Below are 15,696 nucleotides of genomic sequence, written 5' to 3' on the forward strand. Positions count from 1 at the left end.
AAAATTGGTGTTATCACATCTCTATGCCTTATTTTCTTTCAGTGCCAAAATAAGAAATGCATATCCCAAAGTTGGCAGTGTGATGGCGAAGACGATTGTCAAGATAACTCTGATGAAGTCAACTGCACATCCACAACGAATGTATGTCCAAATCTGCATAATTTCTCATTTCCAATTTCTAAGACTATCCTGAGATTTTTGGCTGTCATAAGGCTTTCTTATTATGTCTATTTGAGTAAAAATTAAATTGTAAGTGAAAAGATTTGCTTTGTTTTGGAGCGAATTGCTTGGCCTGTTTAGGGCTATGATAGTAAAATTTCATTAAGTTATAGTATGTAGTTTCTTTTGTTTTTTCTATGAACATGCCAGATGATGATAATTTAAAGCTAAGATGGATTGAATTCTGCATTTAGGGTCTGCAGTCTGTAAATTCCATGGCCAGAGCCTTTCATCATGGTATGGAAAAAATTAAACCTTGATGTCAGAGGCTCGGCATGGTAAGGATGAAAAAAGGGAGTGCATAAGTTTTAGCACTGTCTTTAACTGTCACTCCTATCAATCGCCATATTCTGTGTGCATGTATGAGCTTCATTCGCATACAGCGAGAAAAAATTCCGTTATGGTTTCCCTAAATTTTTTGTACTCTAAGCACTCATTTTCTGCTGCAGGGCACGTGCTCAGGATCGATGTTTCGATGCAGTAATCACAATTGCATCCCACTCTCGTGGAAGTGTGACGAGGAGGACGACTGTGGGGACAACAGCGATGAGATTGGCTGCGGCCATGAGCAGGAGAGCACAACATCAACCACGGTGTCGAGCATCCCTCAGGCGGAGTGCCACAAGGACCAGTTCCGTTGCTTTTCAGGTGAGACTCCAGCTTCTGGTTCCTACAATTAAAAGAGGGCCAGCGCCCTACTGCAAAATTCATTTGAAAAAAAAATTGAATTGAAATTTGTCACTTTTCAATTTAACGGAACAATTTAATGCAATTGAAAAATTTTCAAATTTACAAATTCATCCATTATGGTAAAATAATAAGGTAAGATATGCTTAAAATCTAAATGTCACGATCCCGAATTCTAAATAAATAAAATATGTAAAAAGAATGACAGTTGAAATATTTTTGGAAGCAGTGTCGTAAAAACTTTAATTTCACTTCCACATTCTCCATCACCTCTAGCAATCTTGCATTGTTATCGAAAAGCTATACAGTTTTGCCATGATTATAACAATAACTATACCATCTTTTATCACTTCTAATAACTTGAGTAGTCATCTTAAAGCAAAATATTATCCATTTTAACAGAAAAACAACTCTACAACCACAAGTTTCACCAGTTCCAACAATGTTGAATAGTAAATTGAATTGCCCTTCATCGGATACTTCGTATCCAAATTCGCTGAAGGTGTAGCAGGCGTCGCGGTAGTCTGCTAGGAATGAGAAGTCAATGTAGTAGTTTGGGACGATGTTTATTGATTGTAGCGACAAATACTACTCCAATAATGCCGCACACGTCTTTATCTAAGAAAGACTTCTTTAAAGTACTAATGAATGTAATTCTGGTAGCGCATAAAGCCAACATAAAACGTTTGTTTCACAACAGATACATGTCACTCATGTATATACCAGAATACGGAGATTTCACTTTTCACAAACAAACATGCATGATACGCACTACTCCGACAATGCTTGCAGTTTCTCGTTGGCGACGTTACGCACGTAAGTATAATTATGTACAATAAATATTCTTATATGTAAATACAAATATTACATATCGATAAAAAAACTGAAAACTAGCGATAAATTAATAAATGATCACACTAAAACACAACAATCACATGAATGCTTTCACTATATCACTTAAGTGACACACGAATGGCTTAACTCAGCGCTTACGGAATTTAGCACAGGTTATAATATATCAATAATTTTTTTCTCCAACAGCGAAAACTTAACCACAATTCCGTCAACCACATGCTCGTAAACATGAATAACGCGATAATGATATCGGCGTTGTTGTGGTTAGCTATCTTCCCTCGTCAGTGTCCGACACTATGCTCACTATCTTTGTACAGGAGAAGTAAGGATTTAACTTACATAAAAATGTTGATAGTAGTTTTAATTTACGTGAAATCTTAATTAGCCGTCATTGGTGGTTTGTGATAATCGTGATAATGAATTCCAGCGGATAAATTGTTGGTGAATTCAATTGAATATTTGAGAATAATTGAGATAATATTTGAGAATTCAATTGAATACTTGAGAATTCAATGGAACCTTTTCTTCGAATTCAATTGGATTTCCTAATATTCATTAAAATATTCGTATTTTCATTTTAATATTTGGAAATTTAATTGTATTTTTGGAAATCCAATTGAATATGAGAAATACAATTGAAAAATGCCATAAACAATAGAAATTTTCAATTGATTTGGCAGATTTTTTCCGATAGGACCAATTGATTGGTATTATTGTTATGATTGGCGGTATTTAGTCAGATGTAAGAAGGAGCACCTTTGATGTGGTCAACATACATTTAGTAATCAGGTGGGCTACATATATTTGCTTTTTTTATGGTAATGGCTTCATTCATCCCGTTAACTAAACATTAGGGAATTGTCGGATCTGATACTTTGGAACCAATTATCCGCGCATATTGCCCTTCATCGGATACTTCGTATCCAAATTCGCTGAAGGTGTAGCAGGCGTCGCGGTAGTCTGCTAGGAATGAGAAGTCAATGTAGTAGTTTGGGACGATGTTTATTGATCCGTTCCGAATACAAGACAACAACCGAAAGGCCGCAGTATTTATTCTGTTGAAGAAAAGAATTCTAGATGGCAAGAAAAATCAATAAGTAATTTCACTCTCCGACACGGGCCGCCCGCTTAGGAGGCGACCGCGCTACCGCTGGGCTAGCCGGCCTGTTGAAGGTAAGCGATGAAACAGCGCGGTTTATGTTGCCTCCGGGCGATCGGTGTGGAGGCGAGGCAGGAGGTGCGGCCGCCAGAAAAGCATTGGATCTGGATCCGAAATTTTAAAATTATGCTTCAGTGAATACAGGACGAGGGAGTGGATAGAGTTCCAATGTATTCCAGACAAATTATGTGACTCTTCCCGAGAGATTGAACAACCATCTGGAGAATCTCAACGCAATAGGGTAATAACCACGTCAAAAGTGACTACGTCACAGATTAAATAAAAACACTCTTGGCCATCCATCACCCCATGCCTCTAAGATTTTCCTTTCCGATACCACGCATTCGATAAATCATTATTTTTGAAGGAAAATATCAAGTTACAAGAGAACAATGGAGGGGCGTTTCGCCCGTACCCCATGTCACCAATTTACCTTTTTCATCTTACTTGCTTCAATTATTCGTTTCTGGAGAGTAAATGCTAGGTGAGTGACTTACTGGAACCGAAGATGTATCGATAGTTTTCGGCAATTGGATGATGTTCCCGAAATTAAAAAAAGAATGGGACCAAACGCGTCGATTTTCTAGCATATTTAGTTTTTATGCTCAAATCAGTTGAAAGAAAGTACTTTCAGCTACAACAAGACAATACAAATTTTCAATATTGTCCAAGCAGCAAAATGTAAAAAAAACAGGCGTGGTATCAGTTCCGTCAAACAAGAAGATAAGGCCCGGAAGCGCCAGCTGTATTTATCACACATGTGCCCAGCCTCGCTTTCAAGGCAACGACGCGACGTCACAAAATAGCAATATCTATTATGTTCGTCCTTGACTCCCTCATTCGTACTGTCGTCGCTTGAAAGACAGAGGGAGCGCGCTCCTTCCCCTCCACCTCTCCTTCACGCGATTCTGCTACCCACCCCTTCCTCTCGCTAAGCGGTCATCTCGTTCTGTTACCGCAATTTGTTGCACGTGTCGCTAATGTTGTTCTAAGCATTGTCAATTGTCTTGCAGTTTTGCGCAGTTGAAATTAAATTTAAGATATACCGATAAAAATGTATTTCATTGTGTAAAAATATTTTTATTGACATAAAGAGAACCATGTGCGTGCATGGTGACGTGAAACTATCGCGAGGAAGTTAATATTCCATCTCACTGCAAGTGAAGCATTTGCAGGTGGAACACAAGTGAGTATGCGATGAGAAAGTGACAAAATTCGGGGGAAACTTATGTAAGGAATATCAAAATTCAGTCAATAATTAATTCAAAGATTGAAATCTATTTTCATTTCCAAACGCAAGCGTAACAGTTTACATACCGAGCGTGTAATGATTTTATCACTCTTTTGAAATTAGAAAGCTTATAAAAATGATTTTTAATCATTAAAAATATTAAAACGTGTATGAAATCTAAATAGCATTCCTTAGATTGCATACATCAAGAAGAATCTTAAATAATTACTTCATTTTATAGCAGACAATTGAAAATGCATTAGGATCCGAAAATATCCGAATTTCCGGTACGAAAATCAAGGTTCCTATCTGGATCCGAAAAAAAATCCTGGATTCGTCGTCCATCCCTACTAAACATGCAAGATGTGTATCACTTATGTTAGTTACCCCTCTTCCAGCTGTTTATTTGCATAATATATCGGCAGGTCTGAGGTCCACCGTAGTCTTGGAAATTATGAACTATTATATGAGTTTTAATGAAATGCACATTTAAAAGGTCATAATCAAAATTTCAAACGTGTGCTCAGAAACATTTAGTCGGAGCAGCAAAGTAGGAACTTAATGTGGAAAGGATTTAGTTATGAGGAAAAATATTACTATAGCTGCTATTGGATTTAAAAATTTTAAAAGTTTTCATCAATAATCTTTGAGTTGTTTGAAACTGGGAACTGTTGATGTGTGTTTGGTATGAAACAAGGAAATGTACCTCTGGTTATGATTAGGAGGAAGTTGTGTCTGGTTTTAATGTCCCTGTGGAAAATTATTTCAGGTGAATGCATTCCGAGGGAATGGGTGTGTGACAATACAAGGAATTGTGACAATGGCGAGGATGAAGATAACTGCAAGGAGCTATGCAAGATTGGTCAATTCACTTGTCGCTCGGATCGCTCATGCGTGCCCATCTCTCAAGTCTGTGATGGCATCGGTCATTGCCCCGATTTTTCCGATGAGGCTGGATGTGAAGACAAGGTCAAGCAAAGTGAGTTTTTGTGACCACCTCAGCAAATTTTCTGCCTTTTCTGCATGAGTTATGTTTTCTCAGCCTTCTTCATAGGAATGGTAACGGTCAAAAATGTAAATGACAAAATTCAAAGGTAATTTTCTGTCGTTGGACAATCGACGAGAGATTATTTTTACACTAGGGAGTCTCTAGACTCCGCACAAAAAATGTGGTATGGGAGAAGGTTCTACTCTAAATGCCGTTTATTCCGTTAGAACTTTATTTACCGGTGAATTAAGCATTGTGAACTCATATGTGAGCATATGAGCAAACATTACTCATCCAGACATATACTCATATGTGAGGTGGCTTTAAATAATTTTTATAAAGGGTTAATTTAGTAAATAGTTCTTTTTTTTGCTGAAGGGTTATCCTTAAGAGTTTTCTTTGACTACTCATTTATGTTGCAAAATTCATCAATCCATTCATCCATCATTAGTTTTTAAGAGGGTAATTTTTGTATGACTATGTATACATACACAATCAAACAAAACATGCGTGTAAAATACATGTGTGTCGGAGGATATTTTTTTCTTTAAGTTACATGTATAAATTGCTCATTTTATCTGAAAGAATTTCGAGTCGTCTCTAAGCAAGTTATCCAAATGCTTCTAAATTTTCTCTTTTCAACAAGTGTTCTCTTTTGAGAAACCATCACCGCGAATGCGAGAGTTCGGAAAGGTTCCCCCCTTCGAAGATATCTTCTCATTACTCTTCTCTCTGGTAACTCGGCCGCGGCTTTGTAGGCACCCCTTGGTCGCTCGGTGTGTGCGGAGCGCGTCACTCTTCTCTCTCGCCTCTCTTTGTTCGGCAATTCTCCAAGGTGCTCCCAGGGAGCGGGAAATTTTTCTGCTTTGATCGGCCTGTACACCCTTTACCATTAATTTTTGGCATTATCTTTGTTAGCATCATGGTGGTGAGTAGCGAAGTACACTTTGATAACATGTAACTCTTTTATTAAGTGATTCTCACTAATTAATGGAAATGAAATGAGAGAAGAGGGAAAAATGGAGACTCAATCTGCTTCTGACTTCAATCCACAGCCACATCATCCCCCTCTTCTTGTCCGCGGGGATTCTTCCGGTGTGATTTTGGTAGCCGCTGCATTCCTTTGGACAAATCCTGTGATGGGACACAAGACTGTGTTGATGGCTCAGATGAGGTGGATTGCAGCAAGTCTCCTGTTGTCAACCAGGTATGCATGTGCCTTCCTCTTAACCAGTGTGAAATGGAAGTGGTTGGGTAGAATTGTCAGTTTCCAGTTGGGACTCGTTATATTTTTGGAACTCGGGTTGGATCACTACATATTAAAAACCTCATGTTATAAATAATCTTATGCCTGTTTCATTCCTGTTTGGAATATTCTATCATATTATTTTCAGTATCATAGGGGTGAATTTTTTACCCACCCTTGGTTGTAAATGGAGATGTTTACTGAGGGTGGGATGAGTGCTGGGATAAATGCCGGTAAAAGAAGTTAATATGAAGCAACAAAGTGGACCTCATGGTCTAAGAAACCCTAGAGGAAGTCATAAGTTCAATCTATTTGTTAAAAGCTTTGAAGTGTTTCATACATTTATTTACTTCCATACACGCTTTGACGTATGTCATACGCACATTTACTTTCACGTAGAAAGTAAAACTATTCATGATGATAAATAGAATTTTCTGAGTTATATATGCAGTAAACTCTCCATTAAATGAAGCAGGATATTACAAAATTTTCGAAATTACGTAAATAATGTGTGGCCCCCACGGAAAGTCTATGGGAAATACATGGCGCTATTTTAAAATATGAAATGTTATGAAATTACGAACATCTGGCTCGGTCCCCAGGGGCAAGTAGAATTCATTCATACTAATCGTAAGAACGGCGACAAATTTTTCAACATAAAAATGAAGTTTACGCAGCCCTCCAATCATGAAGAAGATTTCATGTGGACTCCCAATTTAGTTCTTATTTTTGCAAGTTTGATGCAATTCTGGAAGTGGCGATGGAGAGCAAAGGAGATCACAGATATTTTTTGATAATATATTTTCATGTATATCGTAGTTTTCCAAAATAAATAAGTTATCTTAAATATTGGTCTCTATTTACCACCAAAATATTTTTGAGGCTACTCGTAATGAAGATGCAACTCTAACCATGAACTTTCTTCAAGCTCTACTCCCCGTTCCCCCATTCCGAGAGATCTTACTTTACAAAAAAATTGTTTACTCTCTCCTACCACCTACATCACAACCAGCAGCATGAAGAAAGAAGAAAAGAAGACCAAGAAGATGGAGAAGCAGAAGTCGGCAATAAATGTAGGGACGTGGAATGTGAGGACAATGATTAGTGCGTGGAAGTTAGAAATATAAAAAGGGAAATGGAAAAAGGGAGGATAGATATCTTAGGATTGTGTGAGGTGAGGTGGAGGGATGGAGGACTATTAGAGTGATGGTTTTAGGGTTATATATAGTGTTGGGGAGGAAATCCTGCAATGGGTAGCTTTAGTATTAAACGGGAAGATGGGGGAAGGGTAGGTATAGTCCAGGTAAGCAATAGGATTCTGGTGGTATAAATTGAGGCGCGGCCCACCAACCTTGTGGTGGTTCAAGTTTACATGCCCACTAGCAATCATAGGTAGGAAAAAGTAGATGAGGTGTATGAACAGCTCGAAAAAAGTAATTAGAGACATCCCGGGTAAGAAAAATCTGGTAGTGATGGGGGGCTGGAACGCCTTAGTCGAGAGAGGGAGGGATGGATACGAAAATAAGAGATTTTGGACTAGGAATACGGAACGACAGGGGAAAGAAAGCTACAGAATTTTGCAGGAGGAACAAATTATTCATCACAAATACGTGGTTCAATCGTCATAAAGAACGAAAGTACATATAGAAAAGTCCAGGGAATGTGGGGAGATATCAAATAGACTACATTAAGGTTAGACAGAGGATTAGGAATAGCGTGAAAAACTCGCGCAGCTTCCTTGTAGCGAATGCGGATTCAGACAACAGCCTAGTACTTATGAAATGCAACGTAAGATTCAAAAGACTCGTGAAAGGCAGGAGGGTGAGGAAATGGAATGTAGAAGCACTGAAGGGGAGTACGAGGAGAGAATATCAGGAACTAGTGGACATTAGTATACGGGAGATTGAAGGTACGAATACTGCTAAGGAAAAATGGGATAATATAAAATCTGGATTAACCAATGCGGTGGAGAAGTCAATTGACTACTTTAACAGCAGAAGAATTAAGTAGCCTTGGGTTACAGAGGCAATGCTAAAAGAAAGGGAGGAGTGGGAAGCCGAAGTTCACAAATAGGAGAAGGAAGTGGTAGAACATGGATTCAGAGAAAGGAAAAAGAATGTATAGGGAACTAAATAATCGATTACGACGTGAAACTAAGAGGGCAAGGGAAGCTTGGTGGAAAAAACAGTGTGAGGAAAAGGAAAAGTTCCAGAATGATGAAGATGTAGACGCGGTGTGCGCCAAAGTTAAGTCGCTATCGGGCGGCAAAAGATGGCAAGCCGTGGCTAAAATTAATGCTAAAGATGGGAGAATGCTAAGCGAGCGAGAAGAGATACAGGGTAGATGGAAGGAATACGTGGAGGATCTGTATGACGGAAGAAACAGGCCGGAGAGATTGACTTTAGAGAGGACAAGTGCAGTGGAGGAGGATTATCTTGGGCCGGGAATATTAGATTCGGAAATAGAGAGAGTACTTCGTGATATGAAGGCAAGGAAAGCAATAGGCATGGAAAATATACCGTGTGAGCTTCTGAAGAATCAAGGGAAGGAAGGTAAGAAAAGGTTTTTCGAACTAGTGCACAGGATCTATGAGGAGGGATGCTGGCCGTAGGATTTCGTGAAGACGGTTTTAATTCCGCCACCGAAAAAGAAGAAAGCTCTGGAATGCGGAGATAATAAGACTATCACCCTAATATCGCATGCGGCGAAGGTGGAACTGCGGATATTGAGTAGGCGAATGGAGGCGAGGGCAAATGAGTATTTGGGCGAAGATCTTTTTGGTTTTAGAAAATGGAAGTCAACTCGTGATGCAATTGCTGTCCCTCGTGGAGCAAAACCTAGAATATGACCAGGACATATATGCCTGTTACGTGGATTTTGAAGAAGCGTTTGATAAGGTGAACTGGGTATCGTTAATGGAAATCCTCATGTGTATAGCTGTAGATTGGAGGGATGGACGACTAATTTGTAATGTGTACGTGGCCCAGACTGCGCAAGTGCGGATAGCGGGCGGAGAGCCTGGGTGGGTAAGCATTGGCCGAGGTGTGAGGCAGGGCTGCCCTCTATCGCCGCTACTTTTTAACGGATGCGCTGAGGAGATGGTAAGAGAAGCGTGGGGCGAGTTGGAAGCTGGAGTGAAAGTGGGAGGAATAATGTTTAAATGGGTAAGGTTCGCGGATGATCAGGCGGTGATTAGCCTGTGAGCGAGGATGCTATAGTAAATTCGTTTGACGAGCGGTGCGACGGGATGTAGGATTAATCAAAATAAGACTAAGGTAATGCGGTTTTGTAAAGCATTGCGAGCGAGGAATGTGAGACTCAAGATAAAAGTAGGTGAGGAGAAATTTGAGCATGTAGAGCAATTCAACTATTTGGGCAGCACATTCGAGGAAAACGGACACAGTAACAAGGACAAGGAAGCGAATCACACTAGCAAAAGAGGAGTTCTTTAATAGGAAGGAGCTTCTGAGAGAACCACCATGTAAGAGTTTAAGGAAAAGGTTCGTGAATAAGCTGATCTGGAGTGTAGCTCTCTACGGTGCAGAAACGTGGATACTGAGGAAAGAAGACGAGAGAAGGCATTCGAGAGGAATTGGAGGCATTCGAGATGCCGGTATGGAGAAGAATGGAGAAGGTGAAATGGACAGAGAGGAAAAGGAACGACGAAGTTGGTTGAAATATGGTTGGCGAGGCTGATGAGATACAGAGGAGACAGAAGGTATGAATAGGAGGAGTACTTAACGGGGAGGGGATGTTGAAAATGTTGCTATAGGGTAGAATGTTGGGGAAATCAGGAAGGGGAAGGAAAAGAATAGGATTTTGAGATAGATTTAAAGAGAGCAGTCCTAACAGTGAATTGAAGAAGGCAGCGCTGGAAGGAAAGGGAGGCTCCGAGATCACTTCCTTAGTATTCAATGGAAACCTACCTTCATCGGTAGATTACTATAATAAAAACCGCCTTTTACTGATCTTCCTGCGAATCCTAAAACGCCTTCGCCTAGCATTTTCCCCCTCCCTACGGTGACGTGGTTTTAGCGCATCATGAAATAACACGTCCCCCAAATGTAGTCCCAGGCAATGATGAGGACCCTTAACCCTACCCTCCTCCTTCCACCCTCTGCACCTCTCTTTATTTTATTGACTATGACATGGGTTTTGACATTTCTCCACATTATCAGTCTGTTCTGTGTCCGATGAGACTTCGCGGATTAGCATCCCTTTCCACTCCGTTTACCCAAAGATGCGGCTGGCTACCTGCATCGCTAATCCCGTAAAAGATAAAAATTACTATTTTATATCCATGGGATTAAAAAAATTGCAATCTGCTTAATATTTGAATAAGATTAATCCAAAACACGATATCAATCTGACTAAGAGCTTATTGTCTGGTACTACTGTAAACATGATTAACAAACAAATTGATGCCAGAAATATGTCGCGTTGTATCTCATTATTTTCTAAATATCGTGTAGATTTATAATTTTGTAATGCTGGTTTGCTTTCGTGAACTCTTGAAAATTATGCCTCAATATGTTGGCCCTCTTTAGTTTTTGGGTTTCATTTTTCACCGTATTTAAAATGGTAGGATGGGATGAAAACCCTAAAAAACGTCACGGTCAAAACAAAGTAATAGAGTTGTTTCTGATTTACTTCATTGTCGCCATGGAAAATTTATTAGGTCTGAAGCACACCACTCAATTTAAAATTGTTATTTACCACTTTTATTGCAACTTGAATAATGAAATTTTTTACCCCGTGAAACACACAAATCTCATCTGTAGGATTGCGGTTATTGGTATACATAGCATAGATGACAGTTATACCCATCTCACCTATCCCCGCCACTAGAGGGCATGGGAGGAGAGACCTTTAACTAGAAACTATTATGATTGCATCTTAGTTGATGTCATAGGTGATACATTAAACCCTCGGATATACAAAGTCTGCAGGACCGGAAAAATGGATCTTCGTAATATCGAATTATCTTATTTAAAACCTTTATAATAAGTCGTGAGAAATGTTTTCTTTTGTTTTGAACAACTTTTTTTAAAGTGACTTTTTGTAACATTCCCGGTAGTTATTTCCACTAACTTTATTATTAAATACTTTTTGTTATTGATTTTATGTTGTGAAATATTGATAAATCATTATACCACCTTAAACTCTCTATTCTTTATCGTTTAATATCAACGATCTTTTAATTTGAATGGTGTGCTTCAGACCTAATAAATTTTCCATGGTGGCAATGAAGAAAATCAGAAACAACTCCATTGCTTTGTTTTGACCGTGACGTTTTTTTTAGGGTGTTTTAATGAATTTGCGGATTAAATTACATTTTTGTTTGTGGTATTCTGGTTGTTGTTGTGCTATGTGCATCACAGTCAGTCACACTTTGTGCTCCTTAACAGGTTCTTCGAATGGGCGTCGATTCGCACAGCAAAAGCCCAACAAGTCTACTCCTCTACTGGTGGATCTCGACTCCAAATGACACCAAGTTTGAGTTCTTACCTTCATATTCTGTTCTTGATTCCGACAAGTGGGTTAATCACACTGAATGGATATCAGAGCTAGAATTCAAGTTTGTCAATCTTACTCCTTACACATCTTACAACCTGACAGTGTACGTGAAAATCAAGGATAGCGACCAGGTGTTCCCTCCGGCCAGTTATGCCTGGGTTACAACTGCCCAAGATGGTGAGTCCATTTCTAATAATTTGTTGTGCGTTTGAGTGAGTATCAATCATACCATTGTGCAATCTCACCCATTTTGAGATTAATGGTTTCAGACAATTATAATCACACATTTTCATCTAATCTTAGTTATTTAATGCCCTTAAAAATCCTGAGAGTAGAAAAAAATGTCGAAAAGTCTGGATACCCAAGAAAATCTGTTTTCATGGTAACTGCAAAGTGTATCCAAAATTGTTCGCATTGCCATGGCTCAGTGACTAAGGAACTGTGACCCCATGTTTACGGACGAAAAACACTTAAAATTGTCTCCTCTAATTCCACCTGAAGTATTACAGATTCCTCCTGAAACTCCCTTTATATTTTGTTTTGAATCCCATACAACTATCCATGGTGTCTTGCATGTGCTGCTTGTAATTGCTTTTTGAAGTAGTATGTTCACTGTATGTGGAGGGTATGTGATGGGACAATTGTATCTTGCAGTCCCCTCACCACCAAGGAACGTGACGGTGGTACAGAAGAGCGCCAGTGTGGTGGAGGTGTCGTGGATGCCTCCCCTGCACCCCAATGGTAGGATCACGGCCTATGTAGTGAACATGGTACCTCCTATCCCACCCCTGAGAAAGCGTATTGACCACGCAGCGCATAATAAAGTACTCATCACATCGCAGTTCGTTGGAGGATTCAATTACTCATTCTGGGTAGGTCATTTTGTCTCTTCTCTCCTGTTAATTATTAAATAATGCCCCTTGAGACATTTCGAATCATTTATTCTAAATTTTTTTTATCATCCTTCCTCACCAGTCTATCATACTTCTTATCATGTATCAAATGGGTGACCTATTCTTCAAAAGAAAAGGCCATTGTTAGCAGACTGTTGATCATGGTTCTGCGAATATAAGAACTTGTTTTTAAGTTGATATTTCAATGTTTACCTTATCTCTTGAGGCTGCAAATTTCTCTTTGAGGACATGAGAACACAAAGGGGGAGGCAAGTAATGGTGATCTGTGGCATTTGGTCGTACCTGTTGTTGTTCCTGATTTTTCTTCATGTGCACTTATCCAGTAAAACATGTGTTTGCAAAATGTGTTAATAGATTTGTGAAGTAATGGTACATGTCGTCGCTACCAATTCTTCATAATGAGTACTTATCCAGGACTATTGTTTTAATGAATTATGTGTTAATTTCATTTGTGAATTAAAAATGAATATTTCGAGGCACTGAATTTTTGCGTACCCCAATACTCTTTAATTACACAAAATGTACGATATGCTGCCAAAATACGATTTTTGAGTATTTTTTACGCGAAGTCAATTACTAAATTAGATTTTTGATTTTCCCCGACTCATTGTGTTCAAGAAAGTTTCACCGGTTTCCTACTTGTAATTGTGTTTGTCTGGACCAACATTTTGATGGGAAAGTCTGTCATCTTCAGGTACTTTTGAGAACTACTCCCTATCTATGAGCCACTGAGAACTACCGCCAATAGTTTACTATTCAGACTGCTGCCATTATTTTTATAATCACCGTACTGCCAATAAGTTATATTTTAACCAGTTTAAACGTGCCAATAATTAACTATTAAGAGCTACTCCTATTTGTAACTACAACCAGAAGCTTCTACCATCCCTTGAAAAAGGTGGCAATGGCATTGAAATTTCTTTTTTGAACTAGTAACACAAAAATTCAAGCACACATAATGAATTTATATATTGTAGAATAAGATTTTCATCTATAATTTTTCTTTGGCATGTTTTCAGGAAAATGCCTTTATGCAACTCATAAGCTCTTGCTGATCCCAAGTGAGATCCCAAGGCATTAAAAAAACCCTTTAAAATTTCAGAGGGTATGCTAGAACGAATGGAAAGATGAAAAAAATTACTCCGCAGAATTTACAATGGGCATTTCTTCTATTACTCAGTTTGTCAGCAAGGCTATTGAATTTGTCCAAAAGTACCTCCCTATCTAATCCTGCGAGATTGACAGCACCAAACCTGGTGATAGTAACCTTAAACTTCATGTGGAGCTTCCAAAAACTCTCCACAACAATAATTTACTAAATGAATTGCATTTAAAACACAGGTGTAGAGATTGATTTGAATAATCTAGTTCGGCCTGTAATAAAATCCAATCAGGTGAGAAAACGTGTAGGCAGCTAAGTATTCGGTTAAACCATCCCGTTTCAGAAACTACTGTACGCCGAATAATTAGGAAATGGGGGTACCAAAAATTAAATTGGACTTAATGAACCCAGAACCTTTTATTGTTAACTGTGTGGATGGCTAACATCCAGTAAATCACCGGCACAAATTACTTTTGGTATTCCACTGTTATTAATTGCTCAATTTCACACCATTGTAATGTGAGCTATAGCTTGTTATGGTAAAATACCAATGATTTTAATATTTCTTGTGTAATTTATGAAATTTAAATTGCAAAAAATGCACGAAAGCTGAACTGAAGATTTGAAAAGAAAATTAGCTGTAAGCACTTGAATTTAAATAAAGTCACCTCAAAGTCGTTAAGTAGTTTACCGACTTACTTTCAGTCATTAATAAAAGTTTAAATTTATTTAAGTACAAATTTAATTTTTTTATTTATGCAGGTTTCAGCCATGAATGCTATGGAGAGCAACAGCTCCAAAGTAGTCACTCTGACTTTTGACAAGAATGCAACGATCAATGTAGCCGAAGATCTGAAAGTCATAAAGGATAGTGGAAAAAGTGTTTGAAGAAGATTCCCAACCTAGAAGGTTACAACATGTATCCCATAATGTAAATATTTTACCCAAAAACGAATAAAACCAAGACGAAGAGAATCAAAACGGAGGTACCATCTCTTAAGTTAGATTTTGACATGCATCCCATGATATGATCAACATTATCCAAAATCACAGTGTCTTTATCACTATGAAGTACTTTCTTGAGAAGGCCTCGAAGGTAAATGGTAAATGCAATCATGTTTTCTGGGCAACTCATTGTCTTTAGTCAGTTGAAGACAGTTTTGCCGGTAATAATCTTATGGTCAGAAGTCGCAGTTAACAAAGAATGGAGTGGAGGCCTGGAAAACATTATCACATCATTGCATCACATTGCATCATTTCATGGAAAACTGTCTCATATCACCAATGATTTCAGCAAGAAATTTGACGGCATGAGTTCTATTCATCACCAATTGAAGTCTTTCATTGTTTGGGGAAAAATTGTTTGATTACTAATTATTTTGAAATTTGTTGACCCATCCATTTAAGATAATATCTTTCTTATTTTATTTTTTAAACCTGTCAGGCTGTGGAAAAGCCAGCAGGATGTTCGGGATCGTTGAACACGATAGCTGTTACGTCGTTTCCCACTATGGTCCGAATTCTTTTTTCTTTCTTTCTTGCAGACTACTTCTTGGAACGATTCTCGGAGATGATAGTCTTTGCTTTCTTTTTTTTCGGCGGAGAAGTGTTTCGAGTCTTTCGTTTATTCGTTCCCATGTCGTATCAAATTGCTCAATTGCCCTGTTAATTTGTGTTTTGAAACCTGTTTGAACCAAAATGTTGAATCTAACCGGTGCAAAATGATTGAATGCAGATAAAATATGTTAGTAGAATTCCTCTTTATGACGGTCGGAGCT

General features: G+C 38.5%; 1 protein-coding gene across 1 annotated transcript in view; it reads left to right on the forward strand.

The window, feature by feature from the left end:
* The window catches only part of LOC124153241 (sortilin-related receptor-like), a 161,762-nt gene that overhangs the window by 83,766 nt on the left and 62,300 nt on the right, over positions 1 to 15,696 (forward strand). Inside the window, exons 18-24 of the mRNA XM_046526340.1 lie at positions 43 to 141; positions 669 to 867; positions 4,921 to 5,130; positions 6,195 to 6,346; positions 11,794 to 12,079; positions 12,557 to 12,774; positions 14,681 to 14,800. Coding sequence (XP_046382296.1) covers positions 43 to 141; positions 669 to 867; positions 4,921 to 5,130; positions 6,195 to 6,346; positions 11,794 to 12,079; positions 12,557 to 12,774; positions 14,681 to 14,800 — 1,284 coding nt within the window. The remainder of the gene's footprint in view (positions 1 to 42; positions 142 to 668; positions 868 to 4,920; positions 5,131 to 6,194; positions 6,347 to 11,793; positions 12,080 to 12,556; positions 12,775 to 14,680; positions 14,801 to 15,696) is intronic.

The sequence above is a fragment of the Ischnura elegans genome, chromosome 2 (assembly GCF_921293095.1).
Source record: "Ischnura elegans chromosome 2, ioIscEleg1.1, whole genome shotgun sequence".
NCBI classification, from domain to species: domain Eukaryota; kingdom Metazoa; phylum Arthropoda; class Insecta; order Odonata; family Coenagrionidae; genus Ischnura; species Ischnura elegans.